This window comes from Leptodactylus fuscus, chromosome 2 (assembly GCF_031893055.1).
Source record: "Leptodactylus fuscus isolate aLepFus1 chromosome 2, aLepFus1.hap2, whole genome shotgun sequence".
Taxonomy (NCBI): Eukaryota; Metazoa; Chordata; class Amphibia; order Anura; family Leptodactylidae; genus Leptodactylus; species Leptodactylus fuscus.
Genome location: NC_134266.1, coordinates 73,706,833 through 73,732,047, shown reverse-complemented (window position 1 = coordinate 73,732,047; position 25,215 = coordinate 73,706,833). Strand labels below are relative to the sequence as shown.

The 25,215-nt window shown below is 42.5% G+C and overlaps 1 protein-coding gene across 1 annotated transcript in view; it reads right to left on the bottom strand.

Annotated features, from left to right (window-relative positions):
* The window catches only part of LOC142194712 (amine oxidase [flavin-containing] A-like), a 61,528-nt gene extending 40,283 nt beyond the window's left edge, over nt 1-21,245 (bottom strand). Inside the window, exons 1-4 of the mRNA XM_075264021.1 lie at nt 21,121-21,245; nt 11,473-11,567; nt 5,000-5,137; nt 21-125 (exon numbers count right to left, since the gene is read on the bottom strand). Coding sequence (XP_075120122.1) covers nt 21-125; nt 5,000-5,137; nt 11,473-11,567; nt 21,121-21,166 — 384 coding nt within the window. The 5' untranslated portion in view covers nt 21,167-21,245. The remainder of the gene's footprint in view (nt 1-20; nt 126-4,999; nt 5,138-11,472; nt 11,568-21,120) is intronic.
* Between the last annotated feature and the right edge of the window lie 3,970 nt (nt 21,246-25,215).

Genomic DNA, 25,215 nt, shown 5'->3' with positions numbered 1-25,215 from the left:
GAATTAGTAAGATACTTTACCTCTTTTCCCCATTCATCAATTGTCCTCCATAAATGGTTGTAATCCAAAATAACCAAAGGGTTCCACGACGGAGGGAAAGCTCCGTGGAATACATATGATTTCCCCTTAAAAATAAAAACCAGAATGAAGAATTGCTAGACCAATATGACTGAAAATACTTTATATTAAAGAACATATGCAGACGTTTCTATAATTAAGCAATTGAGAAAGCAGAACAAAAATATTCTGAAAATGAAAGCAAGAAAACTCATCGAAACAAGTGTCCTTGTTAAAGCTTCAACCAACATACTAGCAAAGGCTCTTTAATGCAAACCTAAAAATCATGTTTGTGAATTGTATGTATTCCCATGTTAATTGGTCATACAGAGCTGACAACATGTAAACTGTATATGAACCGATCAGTCATAGTAATAATCATTCATCCTCTAACAGAATCCATTGTTACATACTCGATCAGCTCTTGTTATGGCACCTCCTATAGTGCTCCCTTATTAAGCTTTCTGTTGCTGGAAAGTCACATTAAAAGCTTTTAAAACCTTAGATTAGCATATGCAAATTTATCTCAACTAGTCACAGAGACATTAAAGGGATCCTATCTTTTAAACACATTTTTTTCTCCCTAACATGTCAGAATAGCCTTAAGAAAGGCTATTCGTCTCCTACCTCTCCTTGTCTTCTCCACACCACCGTTCGCCTGCAATCCCGTTTTTTCTCGGTATGCAAATGAGCTCTCTCGTAGCACTGGGGGCAGGCCCTAGCACTAAAACAACACTGGGGGCATCCCCAATGCTGCCAGAGAGCTCTCCAGCACCGCCTCCATCTTCTTCTGCAACAAGGTCTTCACTGCGTCTTCTTCTGGTGGTGTCTTCTAACTTCTAGGCCTCGGACCTAGGACAAAGCCGACTGCGCATGCCCATGGCCACAAGAAAAATGGCCGCTTCCACAGTATTGTCAGCGGCCATTTTCTCATGGCCAGCGGGCCATATAATATAAATCCCATATTTAGTTGAGATTTATAATGTTGCTTGTAACAAGATCCCATTTGAGTGTCTTTTATAACAGCCTCTCCCCCCCCCTTCTACATAGACTAATATGCAGAAAGTAACTCAGCCTGAAAAGAGAAGAAGGAAACGGATTTCTTTAATGAGATATATTACAAAGTTTCTTATATTCACCTGAACTATTCATTTATATAAAGTTGTTTATAACTGGAGGCATGCTTTAAGCTGAATCAGCAGCGGTTGCTTAAGGGCAGCACGGTGGCTCAGTGGTTAGCACTGCAGCCTTGCAATGCTGGAGTCCTAGGTTCAAATCCTGCCAAGGGCATCATCTGCAAGGAGTTTGTATGTTCTTCTTGTGTGGGTTTCCTCCGGTACTCCAGTTTCCTCCCACACACCAAAGACATACTGATAGGGAATGTAGATTGTGAGCCCTATATGGGACAGTGACCAACAATATCTGTAAAGCGCTGCGGAATATGATGGCGCTATATAAGTAAGCATAATAAATAATAAAACCAGTTTAGGACAATATAGATTGGTTTACAGAGCTAAATTTGTCATGGTTGCCAATGTTATGTTCAAAATGTCTACATTGCCTAATAAATTTTGCATATTCCACTGCACCCCCCTCCCTGAATTACCCTAATGCTTTGCTATGTAACAAATTTTTAATAAAAATTACAATTCTAAAATAAAGCGCATCTTGGATTGAAGATGCCAAGTACTTGTGTATATTTTTTCCTGGATGGCTATATTCTAGCCTCCAATATACAACCATTGCCTCTACATCTGATGTTCTCTCTGAGTTGGCATCCCAGTTGATGGAGCCAACAGTACATGTAATATCTGCATATTCTGACTCATCACAAGGACATAAGGTGAGAGCACATCTAGATACCATATATCATTTCTTGTACTGATATTCCAACAATACCACTATGTAGCCTTTGTATACCTATTTTTATATGTTCTTTCATTACTGGCTATAAAACTATATATGAATCTGCTCAGAACTATGATATTTGTAAAGCAGACTGTATTGTCAATGTGACAGGTTTGTTTTATTTTAGTCTCTTGTAACGTATTTATTTTCTAATTTTTCCAAACAGAAATAACATCATCATCCTAATTGTTTCTAGGGATAAGACCTTTTCTTTTTCATATTAAAAAGTCTGTCTCAGACATGGAGGGGTGTATTATATATTCAAAAATATGCTGTAATGCAGCCATGTAGAAGCACTTGTGTGTCTCGAAGAATACGTGCACTGACCTTTATAAACACTCCTACCTCAAAGTAGCTTTCACTGTATATATTGTACTTTAGCCAGGAGAATAAAAATATAAAGAGGTAAAAATGCTCAATAAATCATCTCTGAAGATGAACGTTTGTCTCCCAATGTGGACAATACACTGTAATTTGTATCACTGTGCCAAATGTGTTATGTCTTGTTCCACTTCAAGTTCAGGAATCACGCTTTTTGTGATTGATTAAAAAAGCAGCAAATGTCAATGCAGCTCTACAGGAAAGAAGATTTAGCGACAGCCAGGGATCAATGTGCAGTATACTGACTATCTCCTGAAAGTGTTAATTATTATTGAATGCTGAAATCTAACCACACTGGAGACAAAGAAATGATAGATGACAGGCTACTTGAATCCACAGTGTACGTGACAGAGCTTAAGTACAACAGTGCATATATAATAAACTGCCTTTGCTTGTTGTTTCCATAAAAGCGCTGGCTGTATATTGGAGCCATTAATCATTATATCTTGGAAAACTTGCTGTGAACTATAATACTTCACATAGCAATCTTTTCTTCTTATCTTCCTCACAAAGAGCTCTAGAGGAAAGGTTATGAAAGGGAGAGAATATGAAAAATGAACTTTTTTCAACCTCCTTATAAAATAGATTGCACTTCTTCTATGAAATCACCAGAAGACGGAAACAACTTGCATGTTGCTTTTAAAGAGAAACCACAAGTTAAAGGAAGAAGACAGAAAGGTTAGCAAAAAATGATGTTTGTGCAGAATAAGTTCTCCATCTCTGACTTTTAGCCTAGACAGTGGTTAATTTCCATATTAGATTTTGAGAGAAATTCCAGTTTCAATCGGTGCAGGCTCCTATGTACTTGGCTTATGTCTATTTTCAATCTTTCTGCAAACACTTGGACTCAAAGACTGCCATAATGAGAGCATGTCTCTGCTTTGATTCATGGGATATTCCATGTGAGAAACATCCCTCTATGATGTCTACCATATCAGCAGTAATAGGGCATATAGATAGAGGTAAAATACCATATCAGGACTAAATAGAGAAATGTATCTAGTCAGGCATTAAGTCTTCGATACACCTTAATTTAATGTACAATTTAATGTTCAGACTTGGGCCCGTGTCCACCCGCTGGGTCTCTGTCCTATTTGCCCAGAGAAACTGCATAGGGGATGGCTTCCCGGCGGTCAGTTTTAAAACCCATTCATTTGATTGGGTTTTAAAAGCAAACCCCTGGTGTCCATATGCAGCCTCTCTGTGGAGAAACCTTTTTTTTTTTGCCGGACACAAAGTTTTATATGAATGGGTTTTAAAACTGACCGCCGGGAAGCCGTCTCCTGGGTTTGTTAGAACACGTTTTAGAGGGCGTTCACACTTGCGTCCGTGTCCACTAACCAGGTCTCCGTCCTATTCCCCAGAGAAACTACATAGGGGACGGCTTCCCGGCGGTCAGTTTTAAAACCCATTCATATAAGACTTTGTGTCCGGCCCAAAAAAAAAGGGTGAAAAATTCTGAATGACAATGATTTAGTCCATATTTGCCTTATTGCACAATACCAAATACATGTAAAAAAGTAAAATAAATTAATATGCCCTACGTGACCCAAGTCCTCTTCAATTCAAAAATATATTGTAAACTATTATACCCAATTATCAATGTGATGAAAAGATATCCAGCACTCCACAGATCCAAATCAATAAATCAATGTTAAAACATGGGACATGGGAGAAACAGTCTACGTGTTTCTGGGTCTGATTACCCCTTAGTCATGGGTCGTATAACCTAGCAGGCAGTAGCACTTATATAGGAATAATAATATATAATAATAATAATAATATATAATATATATAAATGCTACTGCTTACTAGGTTATACGAGCCATGACTAAGGGGTAATCAGACCCTGAAACGCGTAGGATTTTTCTCCCATGTCTGCACTTTGGAAATTTTAATAAGAAGCTTTGAACTTCACCCAATAAAAGTTATGTTTTAACTTTCATTGATTTGGATCTGTGGAGTGCTGGATATCCTTTCATCAATGATAACTGAAGTCTCTGCTGCGGGAGATCATCCTGACACCCGGGCTTACGGATCCTATACAAGACTATATACACAAAAACAACGGCTCTGTGAGTGCAATATACCTTTTTTTACTTGGATTTTGTATATTGTTAACTTTTACTACACTTTGGGAGCTGTATGCATATACCTGTCGTTTTTCCTATTATACACAATACTAGACTTAACATGGCTGCATCTCCAATCTGTTGGCTGAAACCAAATATAATTGGCTCCTTGAATAAACAAGCTAGAAAATGTCGCCCATTATCAGTATTAACACAGCAGTGGAAATGAACGCTTCCACCAATTGTGTTTAAACACTCTATAAACAGAATACTTCAACTGTATACATTTCATAGATAACAAGATAGCAGTGCTTGGATGAATAATTCACTTTCCCATGCTGTGTACAGAGCCGACACGTTCAATCATTAATAACAAAACCTAGAAATATTATTCTTGCAATTAGCAATTCCGTGTTGAGATTGTGTCTTTCACTTAGGTTGACAACCTCTGATTTTACTCATAATAGTCATGCAAACACTATCTGACAGCCACAGTACTTCTTAGCCTGAAAATAACAAAGTGATATGAATGGAAAACTGAGAAAAAGAATAAATACATCATACTTGTAATGATTACTTACCCTGACATGATGGATAACTCGCTGTGACACATTCACTTTGTAGGTTTCTATACCCAGCTCTTTTGCTACCCGTAGAATGCGATTCTGTGTTGGTCCTACATATGCTCCGCCAACATCCACATACTGAACTTCCTTGTTCTGTGCAAAATTTTGAAAGGCAGAACTATTATTCGATACAGCGTCTATAATATATTCATGATGTCAACATGACTAACAATATAATAAATAATCATAAAAGAACATTTGAGGTTATAAGAACAGGCAAGCAAATAATAAAAAAAGATAATCCTTAGCTGCAATGCAGGTTAAAATAATAAAATAAAAATCAGAAAAAATATTTAAAGGTATACATCGGGTAAAAATGATAAATTATATTATCCCTAGTACAGATCTTGAGGGTGTGAGAAAAAATTCCAGTGTCACTTGCCGCTCCCGGAGACCCCACACAAAGCACAATCTTAGTGTATCAGTGTTCCTTTCTGGTAGATTCACACAAATTTAGTTGCAGAATTTCAAGCACCTCTTTCATTCAGAACTAGCATGTGATGATGCGAACCCCAGTTTATGTATTTTTCTTCAATATTTGTTGTTTTATATACAAACAGTGGCGTAACTACCGCCATAGCAGCAGAGGCAGCTGCCACAGGGCCCTGGCGACAGCCGCTACCGCTGATATCATTATAATCGGGGGTCTTTTCGGACCCCCGAGTATTATGATTGGCGGACCAGGAGAGGTAAGAAACATAAAAAACACTGTTACTTACCTCTCCACGATCTGTGCAGACTTCGGCCTAGTCGTCTGACGTCCTGCGTCCCGCTTCATGTGATGTCTGACGTCATTGAAGATCGACTACTTCGGAGGCCGACAGCGTAGGAGACGAGAGATAGGTAAGTAACAGAGTTTGTTTAATGTTTTGCTCCCCCTGGGTCTCCGATTATTATACTCTGGGGTCTGAAAAGACCCCAGAGTATAATAATTGTTTATGGGTGTCCACAGTGGGACATAATACTGTGTGCAGGAGCCCCATACACAGCTTTCCTGCAGCCAGGAAACCATTCTTCTTTTGCAGGATCCTGCATTTGAGAATAGGAGGAGTGGGGGGGGGGCACCCTGGCAAGGAGGTGTAGACTAGACCTACAGCTTTTGTCACATCTATGCAGTCAGCTAAGAGAGTTGGGTGTGCCCATTCTCACTACAGAAGGTCTCCAAGCTCCAGGCTGGAACCAAAGACTCTTTTATGTACTATTCTGTTTTCCTTCCATTTATTTGCAAAGCTGTTTGCAATGTTGTGTCATTCTTGTTAACTTTTCTTTATATGTCTCACTGAACCTTTTGGGTATTAAATTGTTAAATTTAAGGTTATTTTGTGTTGCTCTATGAACCCATTACCTTTTGAGGTGTATTTGAGATGCTTGCATATGTGAGTGAGCCAAATCACAGGTGGTGGCGGCATAAATTTGAGGTGCATGGACTGTGTTTGGGTGCGAATTACGTTCAAATTGCAGCCTGAGTGGAGATTGACTTACTGGAGTGAGACGCCCGCTGACAGACACTCCTGCATCACATACTAGGATGCCCCGTACGTGACATAGCAGAAACTCAAGTACTTATCAAAACAATTTCATGAAACGAGACAAAAGCAAATGATTTTCAGTTGCAGAAATTTCTGTGTGAATCCATTCTTATTGGGATTTTCTATGATTTAAACTGATGACTCTAAGGTAGGTCATTAATTGATGATCGGTGGGGTCTGACACCTGAGACCACATGGATTAGCTTTCGGAAGCAGCATCAGTGCTATCTGAGCATCACTTCCACTTCACGGGCAATTTATTGGTCACAGAGTCTATAGCTGCTCAGCCCCATTCAAGTGAAGGGGTTGAGCTACGATACTAAGCAAAGATGCTGCACATACTGTATGTGCCTTGTACTTGGTAAGTACTGAAGAGGCAAACAGCTGAACTCATGCATGTGAACTGCCGTATTAGGCCGGGTTCACCCGATGTATTTTGGCACGTAATGTGGCACGTAGACGCAGCAGGAGCTTTTGCGGGCCGTATACGCTCACATTGTTTTCAATACGCGGCGCTATTTTGCGGCCATGATTTTGCGGCGGCCGCAAAATAGCGCCGCGTATACAGTACCGGCTCCCATTGAAAACAATGGGAGCGTATACGGCGTCTACGTGCCACATTACGTGCCAAAATACATCGTGTGAACCCGGTCTTAGTCAGCCCCCAGTCAAAGATGGGGGAGGCTGCGAGAAAGGAGGTTTTTCTTTTCCTGCAAGATTTCTGCTGAACGTCTTGTTGCATCAGCTTTTAGAGATCCTTTCAGACATATCTGTAAACTTGGCATGTTTTTTTTGTTTGTTTTTCAAGGTCTAATGTCTCTTTTACAAAATGTTGCTTATATTGCTGCCTTGAAACTACATTGCATAATGGATTGCCTGAGATAATATATACTGTAAAGATTTCGTAAATTGTATATCCTAGGAAAGTTAATGGCTGGTCCAAACATATTTCTTACATACAGAATGTAACACATTGCTGAAAGAAATCAGCCAAGTGATAACAAATCTGTTATCTATGAGCTGTATGAATAACTGAATATGTATCCTCGTGATACTAAGCAAATGTTTCAAGAGCCATTGAGATGATACCAGCTAAATCTGCACAGTTATCTTGAATTCGAAGATATAATGCAACATTGCTTCATAAATTCCTATTTGCATTCTGAAGCTCGCTGAATAGGACTCTATGACTGTTTCATTTTTAAGAAGTGTCTGGTTTGTGTCATTATCTGTATAACCACTGGAGGTACTGATTTCATTAGAATTATGGTAACACATTGAGAACCACAAAAAATACAAAACGCAACCTTTTAAACCTTGGTGCATCAATTTTAAAGGGGCTCTATCACTGGGAAAAGTCATTTTTAACTAACCACATCCTTGCATAGCCTTTAGAAAGTCTATTCCACACTTACCTTTAGCATGTAGATTGCCTCAGTGGTTTCTGAATAAGTCCGTTTTTATTCATATGCTAATTAGACTGGTGCACGATACATCATGCACTCCTCTCCTGTTGTTTCCTATGGGAGACTGCTGCTGATGATGATGATGACTCAGCTTCCTGTTTGCCTCACACACATAGAAGATAATGGGAGAGAGGAGGCTGCTGGGAACTTCCTGTACTGGCTGAAAGCTCATTAGCATATGAATAAAAAGCGGACTTATTCAGAAACCACTGAGGCAATCTACATACTAAAGGTAGGTGTGAAAGAGCATTTCTAAAGCCTATGCAGGGATGTGTTTAGATAAAAATGACTTTTGCCAGTGATAGAGCCCCTTTAAGTGTACCTTCAATTATAAAAAAAAAAAAGTATATAAATGACTAGCGCAAGTGAATATAAGAAACATTGTAATGTATCTTACTAAGGGGCTGTTCACACTTCTGTAGATGTCTGCTCAGCAGTGTCCGTGGCTATTGTCCATACAAGATTTTAGCAATAGACACTAGCTGGTCCATTTGCAATTTCCATTCATTTCAATGGGATTTTTAGTCCTTTACAACCATGTCCGTTTTTTCAAGCGGTCAAAAAAATCCTACATGCAGGACTTTTCTGTCCGTTTTAAAAAACGAACAGCAAGTGTCCGTTATTTTTTTAACATTGAAGTCTATAGGCAATGGTGAGTAACTGATAGCCATCCGTTACTGTTCGTTTGTGTCCGTTTTTTTGTTTTTTCTGAGGGAACACCAACGGTAGTGATAATCCTACCTAAGGAAATCTGTTTATTTCTCCAATTTTTAGGCTTCTCCCCTCCAACAGACTCCTATCCCTACTCAGCTCACACACAACTCTACAGAGAGTTTGGAGGTAGGAGGTTTTTAATTGATATATTGCCTCATTCTGTGCATTGGTAGACTGATATCTTGAAACACAGCAGTGTTAAAAGAGTTCTCTGACTCACAGAATAGCAGATTGTAACCATTGCACTTAATTGTGTGTGTTTTCCAGCTGCTTCTTCTTTCTCTCTCTAATATGTAAAAAGTAACTCAGCTTGATAAAGAATGAAATATATATCTTTAACCCCTTCCCGCCGATGGCATTTTTTGATTTTCGTTTTTGACTCCCCTCCTTCTAAACCCCATAACTTTTTTATTTCTCCGCTCCCAGAGTCATATGAGGTCTTAATTTTTGCGGGACAATTTTTTCTTCATGATGCCACCAGTAATTATTCTATATAATGTACTGGGAAGCAGGAAAAAAATTCAGAATGGGGTGGATTTGAAGAAAAAATGCATTTCTGCGACTTTCTTACGGGCTTTGGTTTTACGGCGTTCACTGTGCAGCCAAAATGACATGTCCCCTGTATTCTGTGTTTCGGTACGGTTCCAGGGATACCAAATTTATATGGTTTTATTTACATTTTGACCCCTAAAAAAAATTCCAAAACGGTGTTAAAAAAAATTTTTTCTAAAAGTCGCCATATTCCGACGACCGTAACTTTTTTATACATAGGTGTACGGGGATGCATAGGGCGTCTTTTTTTGCGGGGCCGGGTGTACTTTTTAGTTCTACCATTTTCGGGAAATGTTATTGCTTTGATCACTTTTTATTCAAATTTTTAGCAGAATTAAAACAGTGAAAAAACGGCGGTTTGGCACTTTTGACTATTTTTCCTGCTACGGCGTTTACCGAACAGGAAAAATATTTGTATAGATTTGTAGAGCGGGCGATTTCGGACGCGGGGATACCTAACATGTATATGTTTCACAGTTTTTAACTACTTTTATATCTGTTCTAGGGAAAGGGGGGTGATTTGAACTTTTAATACTTTTTATATTTTTTTATATTTTTTTTTACTTTTTTTTTATTTTTTTTTTTGCATTTATTAGACCCCCTAGGGGTGTTGAACCCCAGGGGGTCTGATCACTAATGCAATGCATTACAATGCTAATGCATTGCAAAAAAGCATCATCTCTTTTGCAGGCTGTATACACCAGCCTGCAAAAGAGAGAATTTGCAGACTGGCTGGGAGCCCTTAACAAGGCTCCCGGCTGTCATGGCAACGGGGGGTCGGCCCTGGAGCATGCTCCAGGAGCCGGCGATCCCTGCCAAAATGGCGGCGCCCATGCGCCGCCGGGAAGATGGCGCCTCCGGCGCCTTTGACAGCAGCGCCGGAGGGGTTAATGCCTCCGATCGGTCCGGGGACCGATCGGAGGCATTAGAGCCGGTTGTCTACTGCTTGAAGCAGTAGACACCCGGCGGCTATGACGGCCGCCCGGCTCCCGGGCGGTCGCCATAGTTACAGACCCGACACGCGCCGTACTATTACGGCGCATGTCGGGAAGGGGTTAATATGATGTATGAAGTTTCTTATATTCACATGTATTATTCATATATGAAAAGTTGTTTCATAATTGGTAGCACACTTCAATCCCATGTAGTAAACCTTTTATTTGTCATGATTGGGAGTCCAGTAGACCCAGTGATTCAGCCTTCCCCTTTATTTGTGAACATACTATCAATCACTAAGTAGGAACGCCCACTGGACTCCTACTGAAGGACCGCCCCATTCAGTATCCGCTTGTGAGCGTCTTCTGCGCTCCGAGGTGAAATCATTTTTTTTTTACCGGATACAAAATCCTGCATGTCCGAGTTTGTGTCTGGTAAAAAAAAAAAAAACGGTTTTGCCGCGGAGAGCAGAAGATGCTCACCAGCAGACACTTTTCAAACTCATGAATGGATTTGAAAACTGCCTGGCGGTTTCAGTCTCGTGCCCAGTTTCTCGGGCAGGAAACGGAAACCTGTATAAAGGAGAAAGGGCGCTGATGTGAACCCGCCCTCAAAGTAGAAAATTACTGTGAAACACATACAAAATAAGTATCCCTGTGTCTGAAAGTGCCCGGTCTACTGAATATAGGTTATCTGCAGTGTTCCTATTCCATCGGGAAGGGGTTAATAGGAGCACTGCAGATATCCTATATTCAGCCAGGCTGAGTTCAAAGTGGGGGGGGGGGGGAAACTCAGCTCAAGCTCAGGGAAGGAGAATACAGACAACCAAAACACCCCCTCCCCTTTCCCAGCACCCAGCATCTACTGCACCCAAAAATTACGGCCATTTTAATTATTGAAATTTTCCAGTAGCTGCTGCATTCCCCCCCCCCCCCCCCCCCATGGCTTATACTCGAGTCAATAAGTTTTCCCAGTTTTTTTGTGGTAAAATTAGGGGCCTCGGCTTATATTCGGGTCGGCTTATACTCAAGTATATACAGTACAAAGCTCAGAATAGCAGATAGAAAAGATACTAGGAGTCATAGGGTTACACTAGGATTACATAGTACTTTCAACTTCATAGGTTTCCTTTATACAGAAGTGGTGTTGAAATGCCACAAATAAAGTTATGGACAAAACCTTTTCACTTGGTGCATCCTGAATATGGCTTCTATTCAACAAGAATACTTACTCTTATGGTATGAGTTCTCCCTCCAACTCTGTCTCTGGCTTCAAGCACCACAACATTCAGTCCCGATTCCACAAGTAGTTTAGCAGCTGTAAGACCTGAAATAGTAAGAGTAGCGTTGTTACAACATACTGTGTATAAACAAACTAACAACAAAATGACACTTTTTTAGACATAGACATGCAGTGCTGGTAATACACATGCATAATCAGACTGGTAAATAATATGATATGGAGGGTTTTAGCTAGATTTTTTGGCAAGAGACACATGTTAAAGGGATTCTATCATTAGACTCCTTTTTTTCAGGCCTACCAGGTCGGAATAGCCTTAAGAAAGGCTGTTCTTCCCCTTTTAGATGTCTTCTCCCCGCCGCCATTCCAATGATATTCACGGTTTTCAATAAATGCAAATGAGTCTCAAGACAGCACTGGGGGCATGCTGTCTGGAGACTCCCTATCCTCACAGTACTGGTCCATAGACGAGTACTGAGGAGGCGTTCCTCACCGCACTCACAGTACAGTGTTATAGGCGCCGCTGTGAGGAAGGGCGTTCATGACTGACTGTCAGGAACGCCCTTCTGACGGTGAAGAGCTACGGTACTGGCACCGATAGTACTTCACCGGAGGCACAGATCCTGAAAGCCGACAGTGTGCTGAATTCAGCGCACTGTCGGCTTTCTATCAGTATATAAAACCACATGTGCCCCAAGTGATAAAAGGTCCTCATTAAATACATCTTTTTGGGAACACATATTATTGCATTTGATAACATACACGTTAGAGAAATGTCAGCCACAAACGACCAGTTACTGTGGGATTGGTCAACTGTCCTATGACAGATAATGTCAGGAAAAAATAATCTGAGGAATTTCAATGCTAATCCTTTTGTTTTTCTTGGAGATACAGAAGCCTCTGCCAAAGTTGTCTTGCAGAGACACCACTCTCTCCATTGATAAAACATCCTGTTGCGGAATCCCGCTCCTAGTTAGGCCCAGGTGAATGGAAAAAAAAAGCTTGCAGGAAAAAAAAAGCGAGTACATCCAATTGAAATGAATGGGACACGATTTTGCAGGCGGATTTTGAGCCGGATTCCACCTTAAAATCCGCCTGCAAAAAACTCAATGTAAACATACCCTTACAGGACAGAGGGGAACTATACACCTTTTGTGGTCTAATCATACCACACCAGTAAATAATTACATATCTGCCTGAAACATAACTGCAAGCTGAGGCTTGATTCACATCTGCGTTCAGGTTTCCGTTTGGGGAGTCCACCTGGGGACCCTCCCCCGAAAGGAAACCTAATCCGCATAAAAAAGCGGTTACCTTAGGAAACCCACAGACCCCATACACTATGTGTGATTTCTGCATGAAAAATGCCCAGAGAGAAGTGCTGCTTGCAGCGCTTTTCTCTCCACATTTCTCATGCAGAGAGGGGAACAGAATTTCCCAACACAGATGTGAACTAAGCCTAAGTTTTGCAACAATCTGACTGGGTAGATGAGTGTTCTGTCCATACAAATAAACACATCAACAGGAATATATGTAAATAATGTATATAGTATTTATCTCTAATGAAATAATATATCTAAAACAGCAGAAACTGTGAAAAGTAAATATTTCATTCCACAATTGCACTTGGATTAGGGTCCTACAAAACACTATGGATTGCTTGCGTCCTCTTCTTATACAAGTAAATTTGTACTAAAAGTAAAAGAGAACTAAGGAGCAGCACTCCTCTGTAGTATTGAGCGTGTTCCAAAGTTCTTTCTGTTGTCCTAGTTATTCAGTGGTGTTTCAGGACAGTTTTGAAAAGATGGAATGCATTGTTCATTAGATTAGTTCTACAAATCACAGAACAGTTACAGAGGTTTGCTTGTTGATAACATCATTATTTAGATCAATGTGTAAAAACCTAAGACTTAACTAATTTGTAGAATCCTACCTGCACAAGTTCTATGTGTACAGATATAGCAGCACTAACAGTAACCACAGGTGCAAAATGCTAATAGTGTTGCATCTAATGTAGCATGCAGCAGTCACTTTAATCCAAAGCAAGTGAGTGGCCCACTACAAAATGAGCATAGTCAGCATCACTAAATCTGTACATGAATAAAATATCAGCAAATGAAACTGACAGCTTTTAAGTCTTATAATCTTGTGACACTATAGGAGGAACTCTAAAACTGACCATACACTAGAAATGTGGCTCTTTGAATAACTTGTTGATGGTTGTTCTGCAGTTTGTTCTAGAAATTAAAGTGTGTACATTTCTATAAATGAATAGTACAGGTTAATATATAATGACATTTTGTAATATATCTGTTATAGTGTCTCCAGAGCAAATAACAGAAATAGCAGGAACTGACAAAAAACAATAGAACGAGCAGTTTAAATTTCACGCAGTGCTGAGGTAGATCCAAGCACCCAAGCGCAAAGTCAGATGGACTTAAACTCACAGAAACTGGTAAAAGAAATAAACCTGAGGGAGCTGGAACAGGATTTAAAGGGGTTGTCCCATCACAAGGATCCTATCTATACTGCTAGTTAATGTGGATGTAAGACTTTTCCTAAATATATTGCTTCAGCAAAACTGCTTTGTTTGTCCACTATCTTACTTTATTCAATTCATTGTTGACACAGCCCTGACTTATCTGCTCAAAAGTCAAGTGATGTATCTTCTGCTCTCAGGGGGGAGGGAGGAGGGGCTAAGTGCACGGGAGCGAGCCTGGAGGGGGGGTAGTTTACCCTTTGGGGGGAAGGGGCCGCCAATACAGACCCGGCATCCGCTGTAATAGGGAGGCGGATGCCGGGGAGGGTTAGACGCTGGTACAGGTGCCTGCGACATCGCTATGCTCCTGCCCTGCATGAAGCCAGCAGCGGCAGGAGCAATGCTTCTATTCCGGAGGGGGGGGGGGGGGCGGAGGAGCGGAATAGCAGCATCACTCCTGCCGCTGCTGGCTTCATGCAGGGCAGGAGCGTAGCAGGCACCTGTACCGGCATCTAACCCTCCCCGGCATCCGCCTCTCTATTACAGCGGATGCCGGGTCTGTATTGGCAATGTGAAGGCTAGACTGGTCTCACCATCTATGAGTTTGCAACGTAGGGCCAGCGGCATCTCACCACTGGCTTTGCATATGTAACCCCGCCCACCAATGACGCAACAAAGCAGGAAGACAGAAGATTTTACAGCAACGAAGACTGGTGAGTATGCGACGTGGGAATACCCCTTTAAATATCCCTCCTCAGCTGCTGATTGAATCAGTACAGGAGAGATCAGAGGACTGCAGAAGTTTCACAGGTTGGCATGGAACCCTTAAAGGCATAGTAACTAAACTGAGATACTTGACAATATCTTATTAAAGAAATATGTTTTCTTCTGTACTTTTCAGACAGACTTATGTTCTACATATTTGTCTATGAAGAGAGGAGGGAGGATGAAGATGTGGCTACAAAAGACATTCAAATAATTGCTGCTGCTGGACCCTTATGCACATTATGAGGAAATATATCAAATAAATAGCTGGAAGCAACGTCCTACTCCACCTGTGTGTGAGGCTGAATAAGGGGACAAATCTTATGTAAACAATGGTCTGATTGAAGATAAGGAACATAAGAGGAGTTTAATACATTTTTAATAGTCACATGCACTATCAATTAATAGAAAGGTACGCTTTACAAGGAGTCTGCCACCTGAAACCAGCATATCAACCCAACCCTGCAAATGGATAGAGTATGGACCAGATGATGACCCCAAACAGTGAGCAACGGCAGGAACTGAGAGATGATGATAAAATCCACTGATCCTTTATTTATACAAAATCACAGAAGGTCAAAGTTGCTGACTCTTTGGGGTCATCATCTGGTCCCTATGTTGTATTTAGTTTACGCCTCTGGCTGTTGGTGAGAGCCTGCTGCTGGTTGTCTAAGAGAGGTACCCTCTGGTAATCGGTTCCAATGGTTTATGGTGGTTTTAACTATTTCTACAACCCAATAAGGTAAGAGTCATACCTTCTACTATTATTGCCTAATATTCATGTTTAAGGGTGATACACTATGCTCTGCTCGGTGACTTGTGTGTGTTTTATCTGAGTAATACCTCAACTGCAGATGGATAGGTTAGGGTCACCTGAATCAGTGTTTCTCCTTCCACCTCCTTCACAGAGATATCAGCAATTTAGAGCTCTAGGGAGCAAAATTTGTTGCATATTTACAAAAGCAGCAATATCACAGCGACGGTGGCAACAATTCACAAGTGGAAAGCACTGTGTGATTCAGCAACTAAAACATGCAACACATATGTCCAACTTCCCAACAGATATCTGCATATATCATGCTTCTTTGTATTAGTAAAGGGTGTTAACAGTAGGCAGAAAAAATGTCAGTAGCTGTGTTTAACATTTCTGCTCAATGTTTTCTGACATTGTGCATATAAGGCGTTCATTTTAATCAAATGATGTTCAATACCATCCATTGTGTACATTGTTGAGCCATAGATGTAATTAGGGATTATTACAAGGCTTCTTGTCTTTGGTTTTATTTGAGCATGGAATTCTTGGAAACATCTACACGATGAAGAAGTAAGCACCTGATAGTTACTTCCTTTTTAAGTTGGTCAAAAAATTTCTTCTTTAAAGAAGAACTGCTGTCCTGCTGCACATGCGGTTTTATATACTTCTTAAAGGCTGTCAATGCGCTGAACTCAACACACTGTCGTCTTTCCCGTTATGGGCCCTTGTGATTGAGATATCCGTGCCGTTCGTTCTGGCCTCGAACTCTGCCCACTGTCAGAAGGGCGTTCCTGACAATCTAGCTGAGCTGTGAGGAATGCCCCCCCCCCCCTTGACAGTACTTGTCCATAGGGGCGGAGGAACTCCTCCTCTTAAAGTACAAGGTTATGGAAGAAGGGGGAAAGTTGTTGGGGGGGAGCGTTCCTCACAGCCCATCTAGACTGTCAGTAATGCCCTTCTAACAGTGGGCAGAGATTGGCACCAGTATCCCCATCCCCAGGGTAGAGAACAGGAAAGCTGACAGTGCACTGAATTCAGCGCACTGTGGGCTTTCTAGCGGTATATAAAATTGCATGTGCAGGACATGACAGGTCCTCTTTAAATCATAATTAAATAAATAATTAAAGGAGTGATCTAAAAATAGATCATCAATTTTATAGTGCCAGAAACCACCTTTAACAGTGGCTGACAAATTCTAACCAGTCCAACACATATCGATTTTCTGACGACATCAGAAGTTGACTAGACTGGATCATTTAGATAAGCTGTAGTCATATATCACAGCCGGGCTAAAAAGAAACAAGACGTGATAAAAATAAATAGCAGCAACCTTGATAAAGGCCTACGATAGGCCGAAACATTGAGAATACATCCACGATCACGTCCACTATTTACTTTGTAGTGTATATTACACTTATTAAAGACTTGCACAAAAGGAGAGTGCACTAGTGATTTTTATGTCTACAGCCTGACTACCTGTACTGTCTGTTCATAGTCTACTGTGCAGCTCCATATTTTTTAAGTAAATACTGGTAAGTCTTTAAAACTTTGGACTCTCCCTAGAGGCATACGGGAGTTTTATTATCTGCTACAGGTTGCTAGCTGTCCTCTACTATAACCCGCGTTTGAAGCTTACGCCAGTAAGGTTACTGAAATAAGTCTGTCAATTTTTACAAGAAACCATTCTGTTGATAAGCTGTAATAATAAAAAAAAACAAAGATCATTGTCCAAGGTTTCTAGAGGAGATAAAATCTGATACGCTTGTCATTTGTGAAATTTACCGTTTGTAACCACTGTTAAGTTCTTACATAAAACTTCAACCACAAAGTTGAAATTTAATTGAAATAGTGATTAAAATAAGGCTCTATTCACAACTGCATCAATTTCTTCGCATCAGCTTTACAGGCATACTGTTAATTTGAAGATTAGCAGAATGCCTTTTATGTTAATAATAATAATAATAATAATAATTTTGTGGGAAGTCTACAGTGAAAATTTTGTAAATCCGATCTGCCACATTTGAACAGCTGGCCTTAAAGAGGACCTTTCATGTCTAAACTATGTTGTAATTCTCATATTCCTACCGTGTTTCCCTGAAAATAACACAGTGTCTTATATTTTAATTTTTGCTCCCAAAGATGTGCTACGTCTTATTTTCAGGGGATGTCTTATTTTTCTCAATGAAGAAAAATTCACATTTATTGCTGAAAAAAAAAATGAACATTTATTATATACACTAACCACAGCATACCCATACGGTACAACGCAGCAGGGCAGTGGCATAACTAGAAATGACGGGGCCCCTTGGCGAACCTTTAACATGGGGCTCCCCCCCGATCGACGTCGAAGACCCCGACTAACCCCCCCCTCCGCATTCCCCTATTATGCCCCATAGTTGCCCCTGCACACAGCATTATACCCCATAGTGGCCCCTTCACCCAGTATTATGCCCCATAGTGGCCCCATCACCCAGTATTATGCCTCATCACCCAGTATTATGCTCCATTGTGGACACCCATTAACAATTATTATATTATATATATCTTATAAATACAAATATAAACACTGTTACTTACCTATCCCTGCGCTCCCCGCTGTTGGCTATCTTCAATGACGTCCAATGACGCAGGCCTCGGTCATATGACGTCTGAGATGTCACACAAGTAGGCCCCGAAGCCTTCGCGGAGCGTGGAGAGGTAAGTAACACTGTTTGTTATGTTCACTTACCTCTCCCGGGCCACCGATCATTATACTCAGGGGTCTGAAAAGACCCCTGAGTATAATAATGATGTTTGCGGGGCCCGTAGTGTCACTTACAGATCCCAGCCCCTGCCAGGATTGGTAAGTAAGTAGGGCCCGTTACCGGCTGGAGTAACTCCAGCCGGTAACGGACTATTAAAAAAAAAATGCAGCAGTGGCGGCTGTTGCCTGGCCCCCTAATGTCCTGGGCCCTTTGGCAGCTGCCTCCGCTGCTTCCCCGGTAGTTACGCCACTGCAGCAGAATCCCAGCTGCATGTGTGTGTTCTGTTCAGGTATGCTTTCAAACGAAAACTTTACTATGTCTTACTTTCGGGGGGTGCCTTATATTAGGCAATTCAACAAAACCTCTGCTATGCCTTACTTTCGGGGGATGACTTATTTTTTGGGGAAACAGTGTTAAGACTATCTGGCTCCATTGTAAGCTATGCAGAACTCAGTGACAAAACCCAAAAGTCCCCCCGGGAATCCCTTGAAGTGACCAAAAATGACCATCGTGGGAGGAGTCAGACCAAGACTAACATTAATATTCCTCTTGGTTATGTCGGACTCACCAAAGGCCTCAAAAACACAGCAAAATCTGCAAAAAGGCTGGACTTGTCCGTAGGAGACTCCACCACAGAATCTGCTTAAAGAGGACCTTTCACCATTTTGCACACAGGCAGTTCTATACTGCCGGAAAGCTGACAATGCGCTGAGTTCAGCGCACTGTCGGCTTTCCCGATCTGTGCCCGGTGTGAAGAGCTTACGGTCCGGTACCGTAGCTCTTCTATGGTCAGAAGGGCGTTTCTGACACTCAGTCAGAGACGTCCTTCTTCACAGCACAGCCAACCGCACTGTGCTGTGAGAGCCGAGAGGAACGCCCCCTCCATCTGCTCGCAGTACTCGTCCATAGACGAGCATTATCAGGGAGGGAGGGGGGCGTTCCTCCCGACTCTCACAGCACAGCGCGATTGGCTGTACTGTGAAGAAGGACGTCTCTGACTGAGTGTCAGAAACGCCCTTCTGACCATAGAAGAGCTACGGTACCGGACCGTAAGCTCTTCACACCGGGCAGAGATCGGGAAAACCGACAGTGCGCTGAACTCAGCGCACTGTCAGCTTTCCGGCAGTATATAGAACTGCCTGTGGGCAAAATGGTGAAAGGTCCTCTTTAAAATTGGTAAAAAGTCCTGCAAGAAGTCTATAGATCTCGACGGATAACACTTTTTAAATAGACGGGGTCTCCATCTTTCAAGTTCCCGTACGACAGTAACTCAAATACTAGTGTGGATCTAAAAAAGCAGCCTCAGCAATGAGATGCTTTGATTGGAAAGAGCAACACAACTGCACCATGTGAACCCAACCTACTGTCTGGTATTCACTACTGGAATTAAAAACTGTATGCACTTCTTAAAGGGAGTCTGGGTTAAGAGTCCCTAAAACAGTAGCAAGTATTGAGATGTCTTGCTTCACTGCACGGGCATAATGATATTAGGCTGTGTTCACATCTGTGCTTGCTTACAATTTAGGGATTCAGTCCCACATTCCTTCTTTTGTTCACATTTTTCAGGCGGAAACCTGGTGAACCCCTTTATGGTCTATAGGGTCCACGGGTTTCCGCAGGTAACCCCTTTTTAAGCATATTGGGTTTCTGTTCTTCGGGTCCGCAGGCGCTTTTGTGAACATAATGTGCCGTGTACACACAATGGGGCGAAGGCATAAAAATGTTGCAATTTCTTTGCAAAAATCATTTTCCGTGTAAAAATTGAGACTTTCTTTTTTTTTGTGCCAGCCTCACCGCTTTAATAAAAGGGGGCGTCGGCCGCTGGCCTTGAAATATTTGCAGTTTACAGTTTACTAAATTATGTCTGAAGACTACACCAAGTTGACAGTACCGACCGGAGAATGTGCCTCATAGATGATGTGCTCCTCGCTATAAATGGCGTGCATTCTCCCCCATTGCCATATGCCGGTCGTCATAAATAACCCCCATTGACTTGTGCAAGCTGAATGCATCGTGGATTGTCTCCTGACTCTTCTCCAGCAATCTAGAACTTTTGGAAACAGGTAAAGAGACCAGTAGACAGGATCACCATGTTTGGATCCCTGAACTGTAGCAGCATAATGATGTGCGGCTGGTTTAGGGGTCCCAAACATGGTGACAGGGTCCCTTTCAGTAAAAATTCACAATGCAAACCCAGCCTAACTATGAAAAGTTAGTAAATATGTTCAGTCAAGTCATAATACGTGCAATAAACAACGCCCCATGTGCCCAACGCTATATTTACTGCAACTATAGCATGCTATTCTGATCTGAGTAAAATAAGTATACACAGTATTCTAAGTATACACAGAATCTAAACTCCAGGGATTCCAGTAACTGTGTCTTGATATGTCTGTTTAAAGAGGCCAATCTATTACAGCAATGCACTGGGCAATGTGCCAGATCTGTCGGACTGTAGCCAAAAACACGTGTAAATATGTCAGATTTTAGTAACTACAAATGCTTTACATCCCTTGCTATAGCTTAAGCACTGAAGCAAGCCATACATACCATATGTGATCTGCACATTCCCATGACACCTACCAGTCCATAAAGTAGCAGAAGACATTAGTAGATGCAACCACATTTCAGCACCACATAGCACCTTATAATGGCTTTAGAAGAGCGCATTGTTACAATCAGATCGTACAGACCAGGTAGTGGTTGCACTATAGGGATGTAAACTACATTGCTATAGACTTTCTATGACAGCTGGGCACACAGAGGTCATGGCTCTCTCCATGGCATTGTGTACGTCAGCTGCATGGAAACCTGGAACAGTCAGAACAATAGTGAGGGCTTGTGGGGGAAAGCTGGTGCTGGCTGATGGCAAGTAAAGTGCGGGAAGAAGGATCTGACCTGAGATGCCTCCGCCGATGACAATGACATCATATACGGTGCTCATGGCTGCTGCGCTGCCTCAGTCAGTGGCCGTAAGGAGCCTTGCTAGCATTTGCACATCAGGCTGACTACAGACAAGCCAGCACAGCCCCTCCCCTTCCCAGTGTTTGCATTGGTTTGGCTCCAGTCAGAGGCTTAGCTGCCTCCCCTCTCTGTGTGCTGACAGGCTGGCCTAGCTGCCACATGATGGAAGGGATTGGCTCTTCGGGCAGTTGAGTGAACTATACGGGTGACTTGAGTGGGAGTCTCTCCTCACAAAGTTTGCTGTGCACAGATAGAGGGGAGTTGTGGTGAAAGTAACAGGAAAGGAGAATCTCCTACTGGTACAGAAAGACCTCAGCGGTATACAAGAGCTTGTACTTTGTATACACACAGCTCTGCACCATAGCTATCCAACACACACATACAGTATATCAGCTGTGCATGTATAACACACACTTACACACAGCTCTGCACTATACGTGTCACACACAGCTATATATCAGTTATGCACTATATATCACACACAGCTCTGCACTATACATGTCACACACACACCTATATATCAGCACTACACTATATAACACACACTTACACACAGCTCTGCACTATACGTGTCACACACAGCTATATATCAGTTATGCACTATATATCACACACTTACAGCTCTGCACTATACATGTCACACACACCTATATATCAGCACTACACTATATAACACACACATAGCTCTGCACTATACGTATCACACACACTTAGGGCCCGTTCACACAGGCACAGAGGGGGCGGATTATGGCGCATAATACACGTCATAATTCGCCCCCACATTCGCCTGCTCACGGAAAAAAGCGGGCTGCCCTTTCTTCAGGCAGATTACGCAGCTCAGTGAGCTGACTCCGGGGGAAGAGGGGGAACCCACGACTGTGACAGTCGTGGAAGGCGGGTTTTGACCCGAGAGTGGCGCGGCTCCCTGCGTCACTCTCGGTGCCAAAACCCGCTATACCACCCTCCCCCGTGTAAACTTAGCCTTATATATCAGCTGTACACTACAGTGGCGTAACTAAGAACAGCGGGGCCCGTGGCAAACTTTTGACATGCACCCCCCTTCCAACCGACGTCCGCCAAAGACCCTAACCGAATCCCCCCCAGCATTCCTGCGTTCTCTATTATGCCCCATAGTGGCCCCTGCACACAGTATTATGCCCCATGGTGGCCCATGCACACAGTATTATGCCACATAGTGACCCCTACACACAGGATTATGCCCCATAATGGCCCCTACACACAGTATTATGCCCCATAGTGACCCCTTTTCAGACCCCAGAGTAAATCTGAGACCGAAGGGGGGATACCAACATAAAAAACAATGTTACTTACCTATCCCCGTCTCTACTGCAGTCCTCGGTGGTGTCGGCCATCTTCAATGACGTCCGGGACGTCACATGACCCGGGACGCAGACCCCGATCATGTGACATCAGGTAGAGTCACAGAAGTAGGCCCGGAGAGGTAAGTAACACGGTTTTTTACCTCCCCTGGCTACCTTACCTCCCCTGGACCTCCGATCATTATACTCGGGGGTCTGAAAAGACCCTTGAGTTTAATAATAATGTTTGTGGGGCCCGTGGCGTCACTTACCGATCCTGGCCACTGGCTATTCTAACACCTGGATACGTTATTTTGTGAACCTTTCCATTGTAGATTTTGCTTTATGTTTTGGATCATTGTCTTGTTTTTGGCTCCATCCATCTCCCCATCAATTTTAACCATCTTCCCTGTACCTGCTGAAGAAAAGTAGGCCCAAACCATGATGCTGCCACCACCATGTTTGACAGTGAGGATGTTGTGTTCAGGGTGATGAGCTGTGTTGCTTTTACACCAAACATCATTTTGCATTGTGGCCAAAAAGTTTGATTCTGGTTGCATCTTCTTCCACATGTTTGGTGCGTCTCCCAGGTGGCTTGTGGAAAACTTTACACAAGACTTTTTATGGATATCGTTGAGAAATGTCTTTCTTCTTGCCACTCTTCCATAAAGGCCAGATTTGTGCAGTATACGACTGATTGCTGTCCTATGGACAGACTCTCCCACCTCAGCTGTAGATCTCTGCAGTTCATCCAGAGTGATCATAGGCCTCTTGGCTGCATCTCTGATCAGTCTTCTCAATGAGATGAAAGTTTAGAGGGACGGCTGAGTCTTGGTAGATTTGCAGTGGTCTGATACTCTTTCCTTTTCAATATGATTGCTTGCACAGTGCTCCTTGGGATGTTTAAAGCTTGGGAAATCTTTTTGTATCCAAATCCGGCTTTAAACTTTTCAACAACAGTATCTCGGACCTCGCTGGTGTGTTCCTTGGTCTTCATGATGCTCTCTGCGCTTTAAACAGAACCCTAAGCCTATCACAGAGCAGGTGCATTTATATGGAGACTTGGTTACACACAGGTGGATTCTATTTATCATCATCAATCATTTAGGACAACATTGGATCAATCAGAGATCCTCACTGAACTGAACGGAGTGAGTTTACTACGCTGAAAGTAAAGGGGCCGAATAATATTGCACGTCCCACTTTGGAAGCAGACAGCCCTCACCGCTGAGTATTTGGTGTAGTGAAGGAGGAAGTGGGCCTTGTCTTCTAGGGCCTCCTGGGCACAGTGTTGGCACAGTCTGTTCTCCCGTGGCTTGTACGTCTGCCTGTGCTGCCCTATCTGTATCTCTAGGCTGTGGGCTCTCATTCTGCACCAGCTCAGGGTCTGTCTGTGTTTGGGATGGTGTGTTTTCTCCAGGTAGATGGCCGTGGTGCAGTCTCTTTGCCGTGATTGGTACACGGCGAGTTTCTTGGAGTTATTTATTTTGTTTCTCCATTCTATGATGTATCGCTCTTTGCCGCTTTCTATGGCCCCCTTTATTTGGGCTTGTTCAGGGCCTGTTGGGATTTTGGGCTTGGCGGTTGGCTGTCGCTCGTTTGGAGGGCGTCGGGTATGCTTTGGGCTCTGTGGCGTAGTCAGGCTTGGTGGTGGTAGGAGCCAGTGTAGTGCAGAGCTGTGTGTAAGTGTGTGTTATACCAAGTAGTGCTGATATAAAAGTGTGTATAATACATATAGTACACATTTTTATGCAAGTGTATTTTATAGACTGTAGAGCAGATAGAAAAGTATGTGGGACACATACTTTTGCTGTGCACTATATGTATTACACACACTCCCCCGGATGGAATACGAACATTGATGTGAACTTACACACAGCTCTGCACTATATGTATCACACACACTTTTATATCAGCTGTACACTGTATATTATACACAGCTCTGCACTGTATGTATCATACACACTTTTATATCAGCTGTACACTGTATAATATACACAGCTCTGCACTGTATGTATCATACACACTTTTATATCAGCTATACACTTTATATTATACACAGCTCTGCACTGTATATATCAGGGGTCTCAAACTCAATTTACACAGGGGCCGCTGGAGGTAGAGTCTGGGTGAGGCTGGGCCGCATCAGGTTTTCCACAAGCTATGCTCGCCGCAGCAAATTTAGCTCCGCCCAATTTTATGATGACTCCACCCATTCTTATTCATTTTTCATGTGCCCCCACACAGTATAATCCTCCTACAGTCACCCGTACACTATATGTCCCCACATTATAATGTTCCCTTCCAACTGCCCCACAGTATTAGGTCCCTCTCCTGGTGCCCCAGTTTAAACTGGGGAAAACTAGAGGGGACATGAAATTGGGACAGCTGGAGGAGGATATAAAACAGTGGAGGTAGTTGGAGGGGGGCAATAAATTAATGGCAGATGAAGTGGGACATTAAACCGGGGGCAACTAGAGGGGAACATTAAACTTGGGAGGCTAGAAGCAGACATTAAACTGTAGGGGTAGCTGGAGGGTGACAATAAACTGGGGGCAACTAGAGGCAGATAAGTCCCCCTCCAGCTACTCCCACGGTTTAATGCCCCCTCCAGTTGTCCCCAGTTTAAGTGCCCCCCTTCATCTACCCTCAGTTTCAACTCCCCCCACCATTTCTCCCCCAGTTTGATATCCCCCTTCATTAGCCCCAT